This window comes from Mercenaria mercenaria, chromosome 3 (assembly GCF_021730395.1).
Source record: "Mercenaria mercenaria strain notata chromosome 3, MADL_Memer_1, whole genome shotgun sequence".
Taxonomy (NCBI): domain Eukaryota; kingdom Metazoa; phylum Mollusca; class Bivalvia; order Venerida; family Veneridae; genus Mercenaria; species Mercenaria mercenaria.
Window position 1 is genome coordinate 75,146,530 of NC_069363.1, and position 20,924 is coordinate 75,167,453.

At 34.2% G+C, this 20,924-nt stretch overlaps 1 protein-coding gene across 4 annotated transcripts; it reads left to right on the forward strand.

The window, feature by feature from the left end:
• Positions 1 to 260: 260 nt before the first annotated feature.
• On the forward strand, positions 261 to 20,401 carry LOC123525682 (fibrinolytic enzyme, isozyme C-like). Of its 4 annotated transcripts, none has more exons than XR_008370289.1 (6): positions 261 to 395; positions 8,567 to 9,865; positions 10,171 to 10,302; positions 12,681 to 12,738; positions 13,121 to 13,332; positions 16,841 to 16,969. XR_008370289.1 is itself a non-coding variant. In XM_053538922.1 (6 exons), exons 1-6 carry the CDS (start codon positions 335 to 337, stop codon positions 20,346 to 20,348), a joined length of 846 nt encoding a protein of 281 aa, XP_053394897.1. In that variant the 5' UTR covers positions 272 to 334; the 3' UTR covers positions 20,349 to 20,401. The 4 variants fall into 4 exon arrangements, 2 of the variants coding, with proteins under 2 accessions (XP_053394897.1, XP_053394898.1); XM_053538922.1 differs by lacking the exons at positions 8,567 to 9,865; positions 10,171 to 10,302; positions 12,681 to 12,738; positions 13,121 to 13,332 and adding exons at positions 17,660 to 17,750; positions 18,950 to 19,112; positions 19,649 to 19,800; positions 20,181 to 20,401 and having other exon boundaries at positions 272 to 395; positions 16,841 to 17,051; XR_008370288.1 differs by having other exon boundaries at positions 282 to 395; positions 8,564 to 9,865.
• Positions 20,402 to 20,924: the final 523 nt, after the last annotated feature.

Genomic DNA, 20,924 nt, shown 5'->3' on the forward strand with positions numbered 1-20,924 from the left:
AAGTGAGACGTACGAGGTTCATTCTCGAGAAGAAAAAAATTACTTCTATAATTTGCTCGATTGGGAAGACTGCTTTATACTTTATACAAGAAATGATTTATTTTTCAAACACATATTCAACAAATTTTTAACTTAACTTCATAGAAAATTTACAAATACAACTAGCACATTATTCATTTCTTTTTAATACTTCATCACGCTTTAACAAAGAACATGTACTAGTAATTTTACAAGGAAGTAAGTACAACAATTTACTTAACATGAAACTTTTACTATTTTTATAACTCCTTGTCCGGGCAGGTTTACTCGTTAGTCCGTAAATCCAGCTGTTAAGATGATTAAGACTTTTTTCTTATTTGGAATATTTATCCTTTGTTTTTTGCAAGTACAATCAGGTAAGATAATGTTTGTTACTTTTTGTATTATATATATATTATGACACCAGTAGAAACTATTGAGGTGGATGGGTCGGAGATTTCTGTTTCACTAGTGAGAGAAGAATCAATGTGAATCTGTAGACATTGATACGGTTCATGTTACATTTAAGGAAAGACAGTTTTATAAGGTTGATTTGCTAAAACAAAATGAGAAAGTCCTGAAACATTTCAATATATGAGCAAAATGAGCAACGTTAAACAAATAGCTGATTTAAATTAGTTTGGGATAGTTATTTAAACAGAATATACTTGATTCTGAAAATCTGATTTTATAGCTATTTACTTGAAAGGATTTTCAAGGGAATAATCAACGTTGACGACCCCTGCATTACATGAATATTCAATGACGCTTTACAACATACTTTGATCATGGGCCAATACCTCGCCTAGTATGCCAATATCGCCGTATGGCACACCAGCTCTGTTTTATTAAGAGAACCATAATGGAACATCTAGTGATCTAGTGCCCTCGGGCTACTGTGAAACTAGGTTTGCCATTGTGGAAAAAAGGCCATGGACCGAAAGTATGCCGATAACGTGTTATTGGCAAATGTGCCAATACCACATGAGCAAGTTAAATGTTGTATCCGGGGGCTTCCGTAGCCGAGTGGTTAAGGTCGCCGGCTTCAAATCACTTCCTCTATACCGATGTGGGTTCGAGCCTCACTAGGAGCGTTTGATTCGTCTTGTGAGGTAGCCATCCAGCTGGTTTGCAGAGGGTCGGTGGTTCTACCCAGGTTCCCGCCCTTGCTGAAATAATGCACGTAGGGGCACCTGGGGTCTTCCTCTACCATCAAAGCTAAAAAGTCGCCATATGACCTGTAATTGTGTCGGTGCGGTGTTTAACCGAAAAAAAAATGTTGCATTTGTGTAATATTTACGTAATTTAGTTACTATTTATAGTAAGGTGTAAAATAAAAAAGAAGTATTGCATATGTTTGAATAGTGGTATTTAAAACAAGATGAAGTATGTTGTTCACCACTATAAAATGTCTATATAATGCGCATGAACGTCAACGTTGTCCAATGATTTTGACGTCATTTTACTTCTTATATCAGTCTTATTCTAGTGAAATAATACTAATAATACTAATACTCTTTACAACATACTTTGATCACGGGCCAATACCCTTTTTATTTGTGTAATATTTACTTAAGTTAGTTACTATTTATAGTAAGGTATATAATAAGAAAAAGTATTGCATTTTTGAATAGTAGTAGTTAAAACAAGATGAAGTATGTTGTTCAGCGCTATAAAATGTCTATATAATGCGCATGAACGTAAACGTTGTCCGATGATTTTGACGTCGTTTTACTTCTTGTGTCAGTCTTATTCTTTTTCGCATGGATTTTTGGAAGAGTGTCAGATATCGCCTTATGCAGCTCATAATTATATCCAGTGAAAATTGATTTCTATATTTAGAAACATACAAAATGATAACCTATTCAGATATTTAAAGACTGATGAAAAGAAATATTTCATGGTTTAAGCTAACTGTTATTTTATTGTGATTTTAAAAATATACGAAAATTGATACTGCAATATTTGCCACACCATACAGAATTCTGATATAACATGCCATTTCATCCATGGGGTCCATGAGCAACTGGCCAAAGACTAGTGATAAGACCATATTGTTTTGATTATAAGATTCTTTCACTAGTTATAGGTGCAGATGGGAATTTCCGGCCTCGAGGGTAACTGTTTAGGCGGTAACGAGGTTCCTACCGAGTTACCGCCTAAACAGTTACCCGAGAGCCGGGTATTCCCATCTCACCTATAACCAGTGACAGAATCTTTTTCTTGCAAACCGATATCAAGATAAAATTTAAAAAAAATCAGTCGAACGGCTTTCTTTTTAGAATTATTTCTTATAGCAGCGTATTTAAACAAAGCGCGGGAAACCTACGTCCGTAAACAGGAAAGACGTCATGACGTTTCAAAGACAAATAATAATGTTTAGTTCTGGTTTTGTTTTATCAGTTCCAGCGTAACGTTATGAGTTTTTGATAAAATAACGTATTTTGAATCGAGAAATATACTATCAGGAACAAAGAGGAACTGTCAAGGTATTGGGTTTTTATTCCGTTTTTTTTTTTTTTTTTTTTTTTTGAAATAAAATATAAATAATTACATAAATCTTCTACATATATGTAGTTCGTAATACGTCATTTAAAGCACGGGAGTCATCTTACAACCCGGGGTGTAATTGGATTTTTCCAGCACCGGTAAAAATACCGGAAATCCCCCGACTGGTATGCAAGAAAAGCATAGGTTAAATAATCCATTTCCTGTTCTTTTTATTGGGATATGATTTTTTTGTGACAATCGTACTGAATTTGTGCACATGCTAATTATTTATACTTTATATTAAAATATCTCTAAAGACGCTACATATTCAGAACGTTTTTGTTTATCATTGGTGGTTAGATACCACCAATTGTTTTCCCATAGACTTACACGGCCTTCCATACATCGAAACATGTATATCTATTTACAAGTTTTTCAAGAACTATCTTAGTTCTACCAAAATATCGGACGAAAAACATATGAATAGTGATACTTTATTTAAGTAATTTTCGTGTGAATGAGATGAACCCCTGTTTACATCATTGGCATGGCTGGAGAAATTCGATTGACAAAACTTTTTTTCAATACACATAAAATGTAGCAAATTTTGTTAAAATGTATAACGAAATACTGTAAATGCAGTGAAAAAAAATCACTTCCTGGGTTTGTTTACATGACTGACCAATCAGAACGCACAGACGTTACCTTATGCCCAGGTATACACTTACCTCATTCCCAGTAAGTTCCCCGTACTATTTTGAATTGGTGGTCTCTGACCTGGTAACAAAAATAAATTGCTGAATCTAAATTCTTTTAATCGCATACATCTAACAAAATTAACATTTCATTGAAATTAACTAGTAATATAGAAGTAAAACTACAATAGATTCAAAAAAAAAAAAAAATTACTCTTCATGTCAAAAAATGGCTATTGAAGTGAAATTTGAAAAAAATTTAAAAAAACCTGCTTTATGTCTGATATCAGTCACTTTTAAAACACTTACTGGCACAGTTATATAGTTGAATGACTTTTCAAAACATAATGACGCCAGTCTGTATATTAAATGACCCATGTTTAGTTTAAGAATATTTTATTGCAAATGTTACACAAGATACATTCATACACATACAGACAGACATAACAACACAAGCAATAGGATATTGACGGAAGTAATGAAATACTTATCGAGTCAACCTCCGGAAAGATAATTTTACAATACTATGGATGGCTGTTAAACTAATGTGTAACACATTCTTATTATTCATGAAAAGGAAAAAAAAAAAAAAAAACCCAAAAAAAAAAAAAAAAAAAAAAAAACAAACAAAAATGCCAGAAAAAGGAAGGTAAAGATGAAATAAAAGTATTAGTACATCGCCTTTTTAATATTTAGTATATTTTAGCAAATTAGGTAACCATAATGGTTAAAGTATGAAATAGTACATAGAAGAACTATATTCTCTAGAATGAAAAAAGGAAGGAAAAAATATGTAGAGAAAATGTTCAGCTGCCCCCAAAACCCCTCCTAGCTTAAAAAACTTTTAAAAGTCTTGGTGTATGGAGATATGACAGTGTAAACAGTATAGGGGTCAGATCACAAGTCAAGCGAACCTATGGCTTCCAAGGATAAATTGTTGGACAGCTGTGAAGATTTGTCTGTTGTCAGTATCAGACAGAGAAGTATCACCATAAAGTAAGGTGTTAACAGTGATAGACTGGGTGAAATTACCAACAGAAATTAACATTACATGCCGAGGAAGGTAATACAGTCTACATTCAAGCAAAAAATGTGAGCTGGTCTCGGGTTGTCCGCAATGACAAAGCGGAGAGTTAACAATATTACGTAAGAACAAATGATAATTAAGACCACTACATGTTTATTGGCCCCTACTAATTGATCTGAGAAACACTTAAATAAATTGCAGTACACACAACTCACAGTAATTGTGGCAGGCTTCGATTCTCAATGGATTAAATCTCGTACTCAGCTGCGTTTTTAGACTAGCTCCTAGACTATGATATATCTTTTTACATTTTTATGATTAAATGTAGTAAACTGAGCCAGTCTATATACTATGTCCAATATCATATCATTCCTCTGTGAAAATCTCTAAAATAGACTGGCTTTTGTCTCTATGAAATTGAATTTGCTAAAGAAGGGAAAAATGTTGAAGTATAATTATTATCAGTCTAGTGGCTAGATTACTGCGTTTTGTACTTTAAGGTTTGTGAAAGTTTATGCGTTGTCCGGCTTGCTCGAAGAGCTGTACGTATTTTTGTGCCGCTTTAAATCATTCGGATTGATAATACATATATAATTATTATAATATTATAGGTTATTAACTTTGTACGAGTTCTGCAGTGGTAATATTGCGCATCTTGTGGAGCGCAATATTATCCGCGAAGAACGAGTGCATATATCCACGTATAAAGTTGATAACCTTTTTATTTCTTACCCAGTATCAAATAATTACTTTATGTCTAAATTATCGTTCTATAACGAAAGACAGGAAAAATACGAAAAGAATTTCTACGAAATATAATAAACAAATCAAACTGACGCGCATTAATATTTTCCGCGAAAAAGACGTCAACTTGTTATCGCAACGAGCGCGTGGACGTCACGCAATTCTTTTCATTAAAACGTTAAGAAAACAGTCTGATATGAAAGCGTTCCACGTCAATATGGAAAAATATTACACGATCGCAGTCCATTGAAACTCAATGGAAAATAATTTTAGGTATGTAATAATAAAACCTACAGTTCTCTATTCTTTAACAACAATTGTGCTGTTATTGTGTGAGAATAAAAGAATTTTAGTGATTTTATATATCATATTTAAAACTAATCTAGGACAAGTTCTCATACAAGCAAACATAGATATATCTAAAATTAAAACTCTATTTCAAATAAACATATTACAATACATTCTTCAAGCTATAATCACTACGGTTTCAATGCACCAAAATGGCCGCAGATTTTCGATATCCGAAAAACTGAGGATATGATTTCAGCAATTTGACAGAAAATTGGAAGCAAAATATTTTTTTCCAAAATAGCATTGTCTAAAAGATCGGATAATGTATATACAGAATAAAAATTACTAAATTTTGGTATTTTATCATTAAATGAAGAAATAAACCCTTAAACTTGGATAAATTTTATTTTATCCAAATATATATGTATTCTCTATGAGCGATAGTGAGAAAATTGAAAGTTAAAAGGAAGCAATTTACACTTAAAATATTTTCATATTTTTTTACATGAAATGAGAGATAAAGAATTGTAAATTGGTTTAAACAGTATTTATTTCGATTACAATGAGTATATACATGCATATATACAGTTAGATACATATAAGCAAATTATACATAGGTTTCGAAAACAAGCCTTCGAAGAAGACTTATATGAATTCGCTTCCTTGAGTGTGTAAGATTTAATGACGTTGGTCAAAATTTTGAGTATGTGTGTGTGTATATTTTTGAGATGACGTATTATGAAATTTTTGAAACGGGAAGGATAAAAGAAGAAATAAACAAAAAAGGAAAGAAAATGAAGTTTGCTGCAATCAACAATTGCCCAACGCCCGATGTGCACGCGACTTGACAATCCAAACTCTTTAATAAGATTCATGTCGTGAAACGTCGTGTGGCAACGATGTATGATTGAACTTGCAAGAACACGGTAATGTTTTCTGGTTGGCTTAGGTTTCCAGAACCGTAAATGAGATTTTGGAAGGTTGTTGGACACGGTAAATTTGAAAAGAATGTTTGTTTATGTGCGTTATAAAGAGGACAGACTAGAAGGAAGTGGTTCACTGTGTTAATCTCTCCACGTATGCAGTGCGGGCTATCTACAATTGATTTTCTGAATAAGTCGTATTTCAGGGAGCTACATTCTAGACAAAGACGGCTATGAAGGATTTGTCAAAGTCTGCTCCCAATAAGAAAGTGTGGGGGTACACTATGACAATTTGTATTAAGTTTACGCATGAATTCACTTAATGTAGATGAATTTTTTATATGCTCGGGTAGCGCGTTCCATTCGCGGATGACGGAAGGAAGGAATGATTCTCTATAAAGTTGCGTGCGCGTGTGTATTAAAGGAACATCATTTATGTTCCTTAAAGCTACCGAGTTTGTGAGTTCGTCGGAATCAAGTCTGACAGATAATTTGGGGTAAGATGATTAATCATCTTATAAAAGGTAATTAGCTTAACATGTTTTTGCTCATTAAAAAGGCGTACTTCCCATCTGAATGGAAAAAAGCACACGTCTCACCAATATTCAGATAGGCCGATCCTTCTAATCCAAGTAATTACAGGCTCATTTCCCTTCTTAGCTGTCTTGGTAAATTAATGGAACGCTGTATCCATAAACATCTTTACAACTACATCATTGCCAATAATTTGTTGACGGCTTTTCAGTCCGTCTTTATACGAGGCGACTTAACAATCAATCAACTTTTATTTATCTTTAACGACATTTGTCAGGCACTAGCATTCGATCGCGTTTGGCACCGCGGCCTATTAGAAAAGTTATCTTCATTTGGCTTACAAGGCAACTTACACAACTGGTTCAAATCTTATCTTACTAATCGACACCAAAGAGTTGTAATTAACAACTCACAATCTGAATGGAACGAAATAAACGCTGGCGTCCCACAAGGTTCTATACTTGGTCCTGTACTCTTCCTTATTTACATAAACGATATCGTTACAGAAATAAAATCTAACATTAGACATTTTGCAGACGACACTAGTTTACATCTAATAGTGGATACTCCCAATTTTACTGCAATTACCTTGAACAATGACCTCGAAAAAATTAACACATGGGCAAAAACTTGGCTGGTAGACTTTAACCCAAATAAAACGAAATCCCTTTTAGTTTCAAGAAAGAAAATTAAACTGATCCATCCCCAGTTAACAATGAACTCAGTCCCTATTCAAAACGTACTTGAACATAAACATCTAGGTGTCATTTTTGATAACGAAGGTAAATGGCATTCTCATGATTCTTCTATGATATCTAAAGCTTGGAAACGTATAGGAATGTTACGGGGTTTGAAATGCCTACTTAAAAGATCGTGTCTTGAACGACTATATTTTTCATTCATTCGACCTTTATTGGAATATAGCGATACTCTCTGGGATAACTGCTCTGCTGAAGAAAAAAACAACAAACTGAAGCAATACAAATCGAAGCCGCGAGAATCATTACCGGCGCTACAAAATTATACAGTATCAATAACCTTTTAAACGAGTTAAAATGGGAACCATTATCTTCTGGAAGAATTGTAAATTGGGAATTTAGGTTATAGAATTATGACAAATAAATAGAGGTTGGTGTTTTAAACGTTTAAAAATAATTTCACTATATGATCCAATGCTTGTTTTGCAAGCGAGTCCTCTTCTCTGGTGTTAACAAGGGATATTTTGATCGTTTGTTTAGGGTTTTAACACCGTTTTTCAACAGTATTTCAGTTATGTAACGGCAGGCAGTCACGCCAGGGGATCGAACTCACGACCCCGAGATCCGTAGATGTGCGCTCTCCCTATTGAGCGAAGCGGGCGGGCTATTAACAAGGGAGATAATTTTATCGATAAACCGGAGCAATGTATGCATAAGTCCGGTGTGATATGATATGCATTCTAACACGGCTCGAATTGATTTCCAGTTAAACAAAGAAGAAAATCGAGCTCTGTATATTCTGCGATAAACAACGGTTGACGCGCGAGAGCATTATGACGTCATTTATGACGTCAAATTGCCGCATGACGTCCGATACATTACTCCTCGCGTAATTGAAGCCCAGCATAATATTTATTGAAATATATCAATGAGCATGTCAGAATGAAAACAATCAGGGCCTTCTTGTGATTTATCGTCTAATTTACCACGGTTCATCGTTCAGATGCTTCAGTATTTAACCACTCGGGCTAACGCCCTCGTGGTTCAGTTTCTACGCATCTGAACTCTGAACCGTGATAAATCAGACGATAAACCACTCGAAGGCCTTGATTATTTGTTAAGTAACTGTTGGTTTTTTATAAGCAGTGTGTCAAGGTGGATACTTTGGTGAAAACTGCGAGTATAAATGTGCAGATAACTGTCAGGCGTGTGTTGCTAAGAGAGAAAATTCAAGTGTGTCCATTTGTACAACATGCAAAAAAGGATATTTTTTGCTGAGGAATAAATGTTTTGAGTGTATGGGTAATTGTACAGCTTGTTATCGTGTTAGGCCTACTATCTGTACAGAATGTAAACCAGGATTTTACGGGCTACAGTGCGGTTTGAAATGTCCTGAGAACTGTCTAGAATGTATATCATATGATAAGTGTACAAAGTGTAAAGACGGCTGGTCTGGAGTGAATAAATGTGTGTGCAGTCGCAATTGCATCCGAGAGGGTGGCCCTGAAACTTACTGCTTTTCGAGCGGAAGATGTGCTAAAGGCTGCATTAGAGGCAAATTCGGATTACACTGTAATTCCGATTGCCCAGAGAAAGATCGTTGCTTGGAATGCCACCAATTTAGCGGCCGCTGCAAAAAATGTGTCAATGGACTTTATGGCTCAATAAATCACTGCGACAAAAAATGCGGGAACTGTATGCCAGATGTCTCGAACGAAGTTACATGTTCTATCGAAGATGGAGAATGCAGTGGTCCTTGCACTGATGGGTTCTATGGGAAATATTGTAATCAGTATTGCAGCAGAAATTGTTTAGATCCTATCACTAAATTAAACAGCTGCAGCAAAAGCACAGGGGAATGTTCTGCTTGTAAAATTGGATTCTACGGCTTGACCTGTTCAAAAAAGTGTAGTCCGAACTCTGAATCTGGTTGTAACAAGACCACAGGAATTTCCGATACATGTAAAGATAATCATTATGGCATCAACTGTACACTAATATGTTCACAAAACTGTGGAACTGAACCAGTTGGAAATTCGCGAAAAACGATTTGTCATAGAGCAAATGGAGAATGTTTACATTGTAAACTCGGCTTTTATGGACAATTCTGTGACAAACCTTGTCCGGAAAACTGTGAGAAATTTACAGAAAACAAACAACGGTGTTATAAAGCTGTCGGGTCTTGTTTGAAGTGTCAGGATGGATACTTTGGAACCTTCTGCAAACAAGAATGCAGCAAGAATTGTGGGAAGGGAGATAATAAAACTAATGGATCATGTGACCAGAACACAGGTCACTGTGATCATGGATGTATGTCTGGCTGGCACAACAACACATGCCAAGAAACCTGTAGCATCGCGTGCAAAGGCCGATTATGTCATATCCATACAGCTGAATGTCTCAATGGATGTGAAAACGGATTTGAAGGTGTTTTCTGTGAAAGATGTAAGTTCTGATTGAAAATTTATAAATTTCTTTGAATATGATCTAGCGTTTAAATGATGCCACAAGTGTTAAAAACAGAAAAGTTTGAAATGACTTATTCTCATGTATCACTTTTTCATTCTAAAATACAAGGACAGTACGTTTAATTTCCGTTAAACACTTATATTTCGAGATCAGTTTCAGTGACTTTTTGTCCGTTTATCATTAACACTGAAGCTAAATGAACCTTTTGTTATCCTTCCATGTTGCTTTTTCTATTCTTAAATTTGTTACAACATGTTTTAAAAATCATAACTATTATCCAGGTACACAATGTAACAGTGCCACTGTAGAGGTACTAACTGTGCTTTTAGCAGCTGTAACAGCAGCACTTCTGGCCTCTGTTGTCGGACTGTTTTGCTTATATAGGCGAGGAAGAAGAGCAAACCAAACCCAAAGTAAGTTATGCAGAGGTGATCTATAACAAACTAGTTTTAGCAAGAAATATCATAATAAGTTATGCAGAGGTGATCCTTGACAAACCAATTTTAGCAAGAAATATCACAATAAGTTATGCAGAGGAGTTCCATGAAAAACTAGTTTTTGCCAGGAATATCACAATACGTTATGCAGAGGTGATCCATGACAAACCAGTTTTAGCAAGAAATATCACAGTAAGTTATGCAGAGGTGATCCATGACAAACCAGTTTTAGCAAGGAATATCACAGTAAGTTATGCACTGGTGATCCATGACAAACTAGTTTTAGCAAGAAATATCACAGTACGTTATGCATAGGTGATCCATGACAAACTAGTTTTAGCAAGAAAGATTATAGTACGTTATGCAAAGGTGATACATGCCAAACTAGATTTAGCAAGGAATATCACAGTAAGTTAAACAGAGGTGATCCATGACAAACTAGTTTTAGCAAGAAATATCACAGTACGTTATGCAGACGTGATCCATGACAAGCTAGTTTAGCAAGAAATATCAAAGTACGTTATGCAGAGGCGATCCATGCCAAACTTGTTATAGCAAGAAAGATCACAGTAAGTTATGCAGAGGTGATCCATCCATGACAAACCAGTTTTAGCAAGAAATATCCCAGTAAGTTATGCAGAGGTGATCCATGCCAAACCAGTTTTAGCAAGAAGTATTGCAGTAAGTTACGCAGAGATGATCTATGACAAACTAGTTTTTGCAAGAAATATCATGTACATTGTGCAGAAGTGATCCATGACAAACTAGTTTTTAGCAAGAAATATCGCAGTAAGTTACGCAGAGATGATCCATGACAAACTAGTTTTTGCAATAAGTATCACAGTAAGTTACGTAGAGGTGATCCATGACAAACAAGTTTAAGCAAGAAGTATCATGTACATTATGCAGAGGTGATCTATAACAAACTAGTTTTTAGCAAGAAATATCACAGTAAGTTATGCAGAGGTGATCCATAACAAGCTACTTTTAAGAAATACTACATTTATAATTATCTCTGGATAATTCAAGTACATGCATAAAAAGATATGAAAATGAGAATCAAGAGAAAAGCTCCTTATAACCATAGTAATATCTGTATTTTGTTGCCAAACGTTTGACTTGTCCTCTGTAGACTTCGACCTCAAATTAAGACATGAAAGTAATTGTTTTGACCTTGAATAAGTGTATTTCATGCATTTTAGTTATATCTTAATTATAAAGTAGAACAGTTTTCTATATTTTATAAGGTAGATCTATGTAAACGCTATTGATACATACTAGATTAGATAAATAGTAACATATTTTCAAGTTTTGCAAAATTGATTTCCTAAAGTTTAACACTATCCGAGTCAATCAAAAACGGAAGACAACTATAGTCAACAATTAGCTTTTTCTTTTGCTATCAATGAAAGTATTTAGTATTTGTTCACATTTTCAGTTATTTCGTTTTGGCTCAATTCTGGAGTACTTCTTTTATCCTTTCGCACAGAAATATAAAGTCCCGCAGACAAATGTTATACAATAACCTTTGAAAAAAAGAAATGTGGTTTTATTGCATTCTTTGGCAATTTACAGCTAATACGCAGGTCAAGATATTAAAATCATGAACTATCTGAGTAACAAATAATGTTCTACTGAAGCTGTTTCGGGTCGTTGTATCCTAGGAAATTGGAAGCTGTTCCTAGAGTGTATTCTTTGTAACTGTGTAAATTTTGTGTCATTTTAATATCTCTTACAATTTTTCACATATTTCACAGTTTCAAGAACTTTATTTAACACATTTGTTATAAGTTGCAGCTACAATGGTTCAAGAATTTCTTCTTACATTTTAATGCACCTTATCCGCTTTCATCATAAAAATTCATTCTAGCGCATCAAATAGAATAATCTAAAATGTTTATATATCAGAAATTCGAACAAAATTGTGCTTCCATGGTGTAGTCGAAAAAAGTCACTAATAAATAGATCCTATTTTTTTTTTATTTATTTTTATTTTTCTTTTTTTTTTTTTTTTTTTTTTTTTTTTTTTTTCATTTTTAGCGCATTTGCCAAATGGGCATTATTTCACTAGTGGAATGTATTTCACATAAAATAAGACACTTTTCATGCTTACATTCGCATGTTTTCGAGTTGTTTACGGGCTGTTTATTCTGTGTGTGACTTGCATTTCACTACTGTTCAGCAACTCTTTTTCTTTTCGTTTTCTTGAAGCAAATGTATGGATATCTTGTGAAATAGATCTTTGACGGAGTGAAAATCTAAAAACTTTATAAAATTAATCTGAAGTAACTGTATTTTACATAAAAAGACAATTTCTTTTATTGGTAAATAGCATATATTAGTAACTATTTCAGAGCCGGCTGTTTATTATAACACGTGTACAGGTGAACTAAGATCAGGCGCAACAGAAAGGTAGCGTATATGCTTAGGTATTTCAAACGTATGTAATATGGTATATTTAACGTATACCATTATGTATTTCTCTAAATTTACATAGTGGTGAAGAAAAAAATCCAGACATTTTAAATGAAGATGTTATTATAAGTGGCGACTATTGTTTCACTTCCGTTTTCTTATTCAGATATACAAATGTAGTACATGTACGACCTTTTTAAATAAATATGAACGAAATTAGTAATTTCCGATCAACTTTGAACTAACCAACATTAAAAAAGTAGTTCGTGAAACAGACATTTTATTGCATTCTGCTAGACCAATAATTTGCATTGATTTATCAATATCAATATTGTAGTTAATTTAGAGGTTGGCAGTATCATTTTATTTCCCTCTCCAGTGCATCGCCGCTAAATGCGCCACAACAGGACATGGAATATGAAAATAATGGAGACTTACAGGCAAATGTAATGACAGGCGCTAATTATAGCCAGCTAGAGCCCAGTGATGATGACCATATATACACACAGAGTGCATAGCATAGCCGAAGTTCAATTCTGAATAGACATCATCTCAACAGTTGGGTGTTTAGTGACATCTTCAAATTAAAAGGTTTGTGTGTGTGTGGGGGGGGGGGGAGGGGGTTAGAGTCAAACCGACAGAATTAACAATTAGCATTATTCATTGCATGGGCTGGCATCTGGGTACAACGACCAACCTTCAGCATGCCAGTTGATCAAGTTGAAAAATTTCACCCGAACTGTTGGCGAGTAGCTTAAGGAACTCTGTACTATATACGTTGTTTGTATTTTTCTAATTTCTGATTTTGTTGTTGCTGCTGCTATTGTTGTTGTTAGTTGTTAAGTTTATTTTTAAACAAATCTTTTTAGCTCACCCGTCAAGTAGTGACAAGGTGAGCTTTTCTGATCACCCGTCGTCTGTCCTTCCGTCCACACTTTCTTGTGAACACAATAGAGACCACATTTTGCTATCAATTTTCATCAAACTTGCACACAACTTGTATTGGAATAATATCTCGGTTCCTGTCGAAAACTGGCCATATCGCTTCATAGATTCCAGAGTTATGACCCCTTAAAGGGCCAAAATTTGCTATTTTGGCTCGTGAACACGGTAGTGACCACATTTTGCAATCGGTTTTAATCAGTCTTACACACAAATTGTTTTGGCATAATATCTTGGTTCCTTTCTAGGAAACTAGGTCACCACTCAAATCGAAGGACTGTAGAAGCCATATCTATGACCCTATCTTCATGAAACTTGGTCAGAATTTTTATCTTAATGATTTCAAGGCCAAGTTTAACAGATGAGCGATATGGGGTCATCATGACCCTCTTGTTTCTCCTCTACGCTACATTTTCTGTGACCGTTAAAAATTAGCTAGTATGCGGTACATATATTTTGTATATTTATGTATCCATTATTCGTATGATGAATAAGCAAACTAAACCTTATATCTGAATATTTTCAGGATTTTTGGAAAGCTATAACTTCTTATTTAATTCCAGCAATCCAAATGCATGAAACAGGTTGCGACATTTTTAGCTAAAATAGAAAAATTTAGAAACATGATGACTCTCATTATACTTGTCATATTTATACTTGTGTGGCTGCACCTGTAATCTGATTAAAGTCAAGCAATCATCAACATTTAATCTTATCTATAGACGAATTTACACTCGGCATCTTCCTTAGCAACGGAAGTAAAATTTCGTGCATGCGCACTTTAAGTAGGACAAAAAGACATCACCGCAGAATGTAAATAAGTCATATCACATTTCAGTCAATTTGAGTCTGTATTATAATTAATTATGCTCAGTACAGGACAAAGGAAACGCTTAATACACGTTAAAAAATTTATTTGAAAAATTTCGTAAATTTGATTTTTCTTTCCTGTCATTTTGACAATAATTCTCTTACAGAATATACGAAAAATGAAACATGTATGTCATACTTTGCTTCGATGAGACTAACTACCTTTAAACCTCAGAGGTTTCATTAATTCTGGCATATTTCCGTTACGTCAAGTCGACGTATACATATTATTTGGCGCCATACATGGACCGAAAAAAGATTGCTGCTATATTTGATCTAATATTGTATATAAATGACGTTTCCGAATTGAAATGATATAGCGGAATTGTGTTACACTTAATTCATTTACAGTGTATATGTTATTTTATGCGCGAATAATAGCATTATCAGACGTCTACGCTCTCCTAAATAATTCCGCGGGATGTGTTACTTCGCGTTTTTCAACGTTGTTAAAAATACTGTTTCGTGTTGAAGTCACTTACGTCAACCTACTATATTTGGCGCCATACCCACGCAATGAAACAGTGCTTCCCTATTTCGTCTAAGTGTTTACATGAAAGAAATATTAGAATCGAAATAATATTTAGCAGGACCATGTTTTAACAGGTCTCAATAGTACGAGTCGGTTTTAACCCCATTTATAATTCACTCGTGAAATTATTCCGCAAAACATTAATTCTAAAAAAACTGAAAAATACGATCATTCGTGTTCAGCTAATTTGACAAAAGTAGACCAAATTTGCAGAAAACTATAATAATCTCATTAAAGATAGAAGTAAAATAATGTTTATGTAAGACATCTCCGGGTAATACTTTAAAATATTTTGAGCATATACTTGTATCTCTCGTAACTCGAACCATGTTACCATAACTGAGGATTGAGAAAACAGAAATGTAGTTAGATAGCATGATAATTAGATAGAAACTATTTTTCTTCAATGAACATGAAAACCTTGATTTTTTTTCCTTTACATTCATGAAACTATATACTTTTCTCAATATTTGAGAAACTCTTTTTAAGTTAGTGTACCCTTTACTTCACAATCGGCAGTTTCCGTTCGTTTCCGTATTTTCCGTCCACGATTTCGGTATTCTCCGGTTGCTGTGAAAAATTCTGTATTGACCGAAATTCGTCATTGCACGGAAATTGCCGACTATCTTTGCAATAAATGTCCGTGGCATTGTTTCGCCATAAGTTGAAAAGTGAATTGATAAAGTATTAAGCATACTTCGTAAAACATGTTAGTAAAATTATTGTGGCAATTTCAATTTTAAATACAGTTAAGAAATTCTAAATACGTGTATTAAAACATTTCCAGTCTTAATTTCGGGCATTGTCGTGCAAAGTGAATGCAAATGATAGTTCTTGACTGTCCTTACCGTTTCCAGAAGTGGCTAAAGTGTCTCTAAATTAGCCGTATTGACCAATAAAATAGCCATACTGACCACTGGTCAGATCCTGTTAATTATTTACACCTGCTAACAGTCCCATACTTATCACGAACATTTGAACATGGTTTGGTATAAAAGATGGTCGAATTATTGTCATTCCCATCACACTTGTAAGATCGACAAATATCCAAGATGTTCGTACTTACTCTTCTGTTTGCAGTTGCAGGTGAGTTATATTTTATATTCCTTTTATATTTTAAGCTGTTCTTTTTACTTCTTTGAATTTGATGTATTTATATATTATGTCATTAAGAATTTTATGTATTTATATATTATGTCATTAAGAATTTTCGTTGTTGACCTATGAAAACGTCTGTTTTATACATTTACAGAAATGTAGCATCAGATTATAGTTTATTAGATTAAATTTTGCATTGTAATAAATCGACATTTCGTTTCTTCTGTTCTTCATAGTCTTCTTTATTGTTTTTTATAAACGTCGTTTTCTCGCATCTATCTGAAAAAATATACTTGTAATATAACACAGTTTTGAGGCTTTTACATTCGAAGCTAGCAGTCTCGAGATTTTCTGATTTTCTTTATTTGTTCATCAGTAAAACATATGAAAAACATAATTCTTATTATTATGATTCAGTGTGATGCAAGCAGATTTATGTCTTTACAAGAACACTAGTATTGTTTGTAGAATATATTAAAACAGATATGTACCGCGTTACTCACACAATAACAATTTAACAATTATCACCTTAAATGATCGTGATTTATGATTCAATAACATTTGTATATCTGTTTCAAAAACAAAAAGATATTGTAATGTGGATCTGGAGGCATGTCCCATAAACACATAAATAAATAATTGCTTTTCTGCTTTAAGCTGCTGTCGCCTCTGATGAGGCAGGTTCTCGCACGCTAAGCAAGCCAATGGGCGTGTCTAGAATCATTAATGGGATCGAAGCTACGCCCTACGAGTTTCCCCACCAGGCGGCGCTACTTTCAATGGGAGCAACAGGAGGGTCACACATGTGCGGTGGATCGGTGATCGCACAGGATTGGGTGCTTACAGCAGCCCATTGTGTAGAAGGAAGGTATGTGGGGGTTTTTTTTGTAATAATATTCGTTAAAAAAATGGAAACCAGTGCCGAGGTTCTTCCGAGTATGTGTACAACGTTATAAAGAATTATAATGTAGGATATCTCGAACTAATTATTATACTGGCATATTCAAACACGACGGAAGTGGTTAGACGCCCACTGTAGCTGATTCGGATTGTTTAAAGATATCAAGACATGGTCCGTGTATTTTAATACGCTTTTTTTATATAATAAGTCGATGAAACAAGTAAACATTATTTCTTGACACATATAAGACACCAAAAATTTAGGTCAGTGTAATGCGTTTTTTATACTACTAACACGACGAAGAAGTTACATGTCCCGTGTGCTTAGACGTCTAGTGAATTATCTGCGATTTCTAGTGTGTGAATTTAGTGTAAAACCATTCAATTATAGTATTTCGATTATGAGACATGCAACGCAGCCTTTTTGTTACATATTTCATGTCATAAATGAGAATTATCTTAATACAAAATTAAGCTTAGATGGGACAGGCCGCGGAGAAAGCCATTACAGAAAATTAAAAGTAATATGTTGTAATATGTTGACATAATACGGCCATGTTTACCTTTTTATCGCAGAACTCCATCATCACTGGCAATAGTGGTAGACCTTCACGATTATACTAACCCAGGGAACTACATTTGGTTTGACATTGAAGATATTATCATGGTAAGCCTCATATACTGCATCACTCATCCGCTTGTCATATATCTATTAACATGGTGCATTGAAATCATATTTTTTATCTATTGCTGCTTACTGATCAATCGCTTTACGATTTTCACTTTCAATATAAATCTAATTTAACCTGTTTATATTCACTTGATAACTACAGTATATTAACTATTCTGGCGTAGCAACATCATTTACTGTTCAGTCAGTATTTGCGCCATCTTGTGGACAGGGCCTGAGCTACCATGTAAGTTTGGCAGTTCCGGAAACAAATGACAAAGGAGCGGGATTCATATAAGTTTTAAGTAGCTTGTTTTCCAATCCATTCGATTAATATTTTCTTTGTTTGTTTGTACTATTTTGATTGATGTATGTCTTTTTATCAAACTTTGTTAATTTAAATGTACTACTCATGTTTGTAAAAAAAATGTGGAAATAAATACAGTTTAAACCAAATGACAAAGGCATTTTTTTGTAGGAATTGGCGTCTATTGCGGCCTATTTAGTAGATTATTTACAATAAAGTTTTTGCTACCAAAAGGTCATTTGCAAAACAACTGCATTACCTGCCCTTTAACTGCTACTAGTAAACTTAGGGAACCAGGCTACTGATATTGCAGCATTCTTTTCTGGTACTATTGCTGTAGTTGGCGGCATATCCAAATATTGATTTGTATTTCTATGATTTTTCCCTCTTTTTATTGTCAAACAATTTACAATATGTCGAACATAAGTCAGAAATATCTTATCTTTTCATAGGTCTTTGTTCGTGGATTCAGTTTATAGCGACATCATTTAAAACAATGAAAAGAACATAGAATATTCATAAAAACAGTTTCATATCGTTACTACTTTAGAAGACTTGCAGGCAGTCATAAGGATAAAACTCATCTCTTTACGTATTCATCTGAAAACCTATTGTTCTAGAATAGTTTTTAAATCACAGGTCTCCACCCCCCTCCCCACCCCCCTCCCAAAAAAAATCTTAGTTTAAACAAGACCTGACATGTACAAAATATAAACTATCAACCACACTTGTGAAAGAACTTTTGACGACTGGTCATTTTCATATTTATTTCATAAATACCTGTTCTTTGCATAATAAATCATGTAAATATGCTTTCTAATCGATTTTTCTATACCATAAATTGATTGTTTCTTCGAAATACCTTATGTCTTACTTTTGATATTAAAAGCACAACAACTACAACCAAGGATCTGGGGGATTTCCGAATGACGTTGCTCTTCTTAGGCTTAAACCCAATGGACAAGACATCACAAAGAACATAATCAAAATAGCAAGCGGAACAAGTGACTATGCAGGTCAAATCTGCACCATCAGTGGATGGGGTGTAAAAGGTACCTAAAATCTTTGAAAAATTATACGAGTGCAAACACTGAAAAAAAAACAACATTTTCGTCTAAACATGTGCATCGGTATATAAATTAATTACCGGTATTTTATAAGATTGTTTTTCCCTATATTTATTGTAATATTTCAATACGCCATGCAGGTTCTCATTCGTGAAAAATAATGGATTCGGGCTTTTTTAGAGTCTGTGCAATGTACCACCCTTTGTTTTTCTCAGTGTTGCATACGTTTCAGATGTAATACTTTTGCAGTCGAATTAAAATAAGGTTGATAGGCTCTTTTTATGGCCAAGTTAGAATTGAACCCCTGATTATCATTGGCCGAGTAAAAACACATAACTATAATTTACGTTAAAATAGCTAATTAATTATCATTCATGGCCGAGGTAAAAATATAATTTATCATTGATAAAAGTGAAAAATCGAAAATAACCATATATAGCCGAGTTAAAAAGAGATTACAAGATACATGTATAACAAGATGTATGAACTAAATAGATTTGTAAACCTGTAATAACTTACAGTTGATGGGTCTGGTGCTTCAAAACTGAAGAAAGCTGACGTGTCTGTACTGAGCAAGAGCCAATGTGTGAGCTACTGGGGAAGCAAAAACATCCTAAATCAACATATCTGTGTGAAAGGTTATGATACAGTCGAAGGAAGTGGATCTTGCAATGTTAGTAATTCACGTACACATTTATTTACAATGCGCTTCTTGGCGAAGCTTTAACCACGAGGTGATTGGTATAATCTGTCTATGTAACTTAATGAATTTAAGATATTTTTGCCTTTATAGTTACACCTCTTTTATGCAAGGACCTAATGATGCACTCACTTAAAGAAAGACTAATTCATGTTTTGTTTTTACTTTTTGTCAAAGCATCGGCGATTGCCTTTATTATTTTACCTTTAGTATCGTCGAATATAAACAACAAGCATGAAGAGTTTTATCCAGAATGTTTTAGTATCATTTATAACTGATATTAACTTAAGAACTCAGAACTCCTCCCAACGTTTGCTAACAATCATACACTGACGTTTTGTCCTTTGAAACAGGGTGACAGCGGCGGTCCTCTGGTCTGCGGAAATGAACTAGTTGGTGTCACGTCCTGGGGATTCTCCGGTTGCCATGACGGCGGTGTGGTGACATATCCTAGTGTTTACGCTCGTGTCACGTCATTTTATGACTGGATTAATAGCAACTGTGGAAACTGCAACCTCTAAACAATTTATGTAAATGTTGTTATGTTATAAATAAAGGTAGAGGGAAATCTGCATTTTATAGTTTCAATTTCTTCGTTTCTTGGCCAGATCAAACCTACAAACCGATCACGATAAGGTTGTATCTGTGGGACTACTTGGAGATATACAATGTTAGGCGTTTTTGACATTATTTTTTGCCCAGTAACATATATCTCTAGTGTCAATGTTCTATTTTGTACAGAATTTCTCTCAGCAACGTTTCTTTAAGTTTGTTTATTAAAATATAATGTATATCTCTAAGATAATATAACATTATTTTCCATTTTGGTCCAGTAGTAATAGTGTAAGAAAACATGTACTTTCGATAAACTAGAAAAATATTACAAATGTAATTTTGCTAAATCAAGGCACGTGACTCTCGGTAAATTGACCTATCTATCCTATACCTGCAGTGGTATTGTGATAAATCAAGAAAAACTAATTCTGGACTTTCTCTACTAACCTGGCCTGTAATCAAACTTAAAAGAGACCTCAATTTTCTAACCTCTGAAACCTTTTTTTTTTTACTTCTGAAACATTTTTTAGTTGGAAGATTTA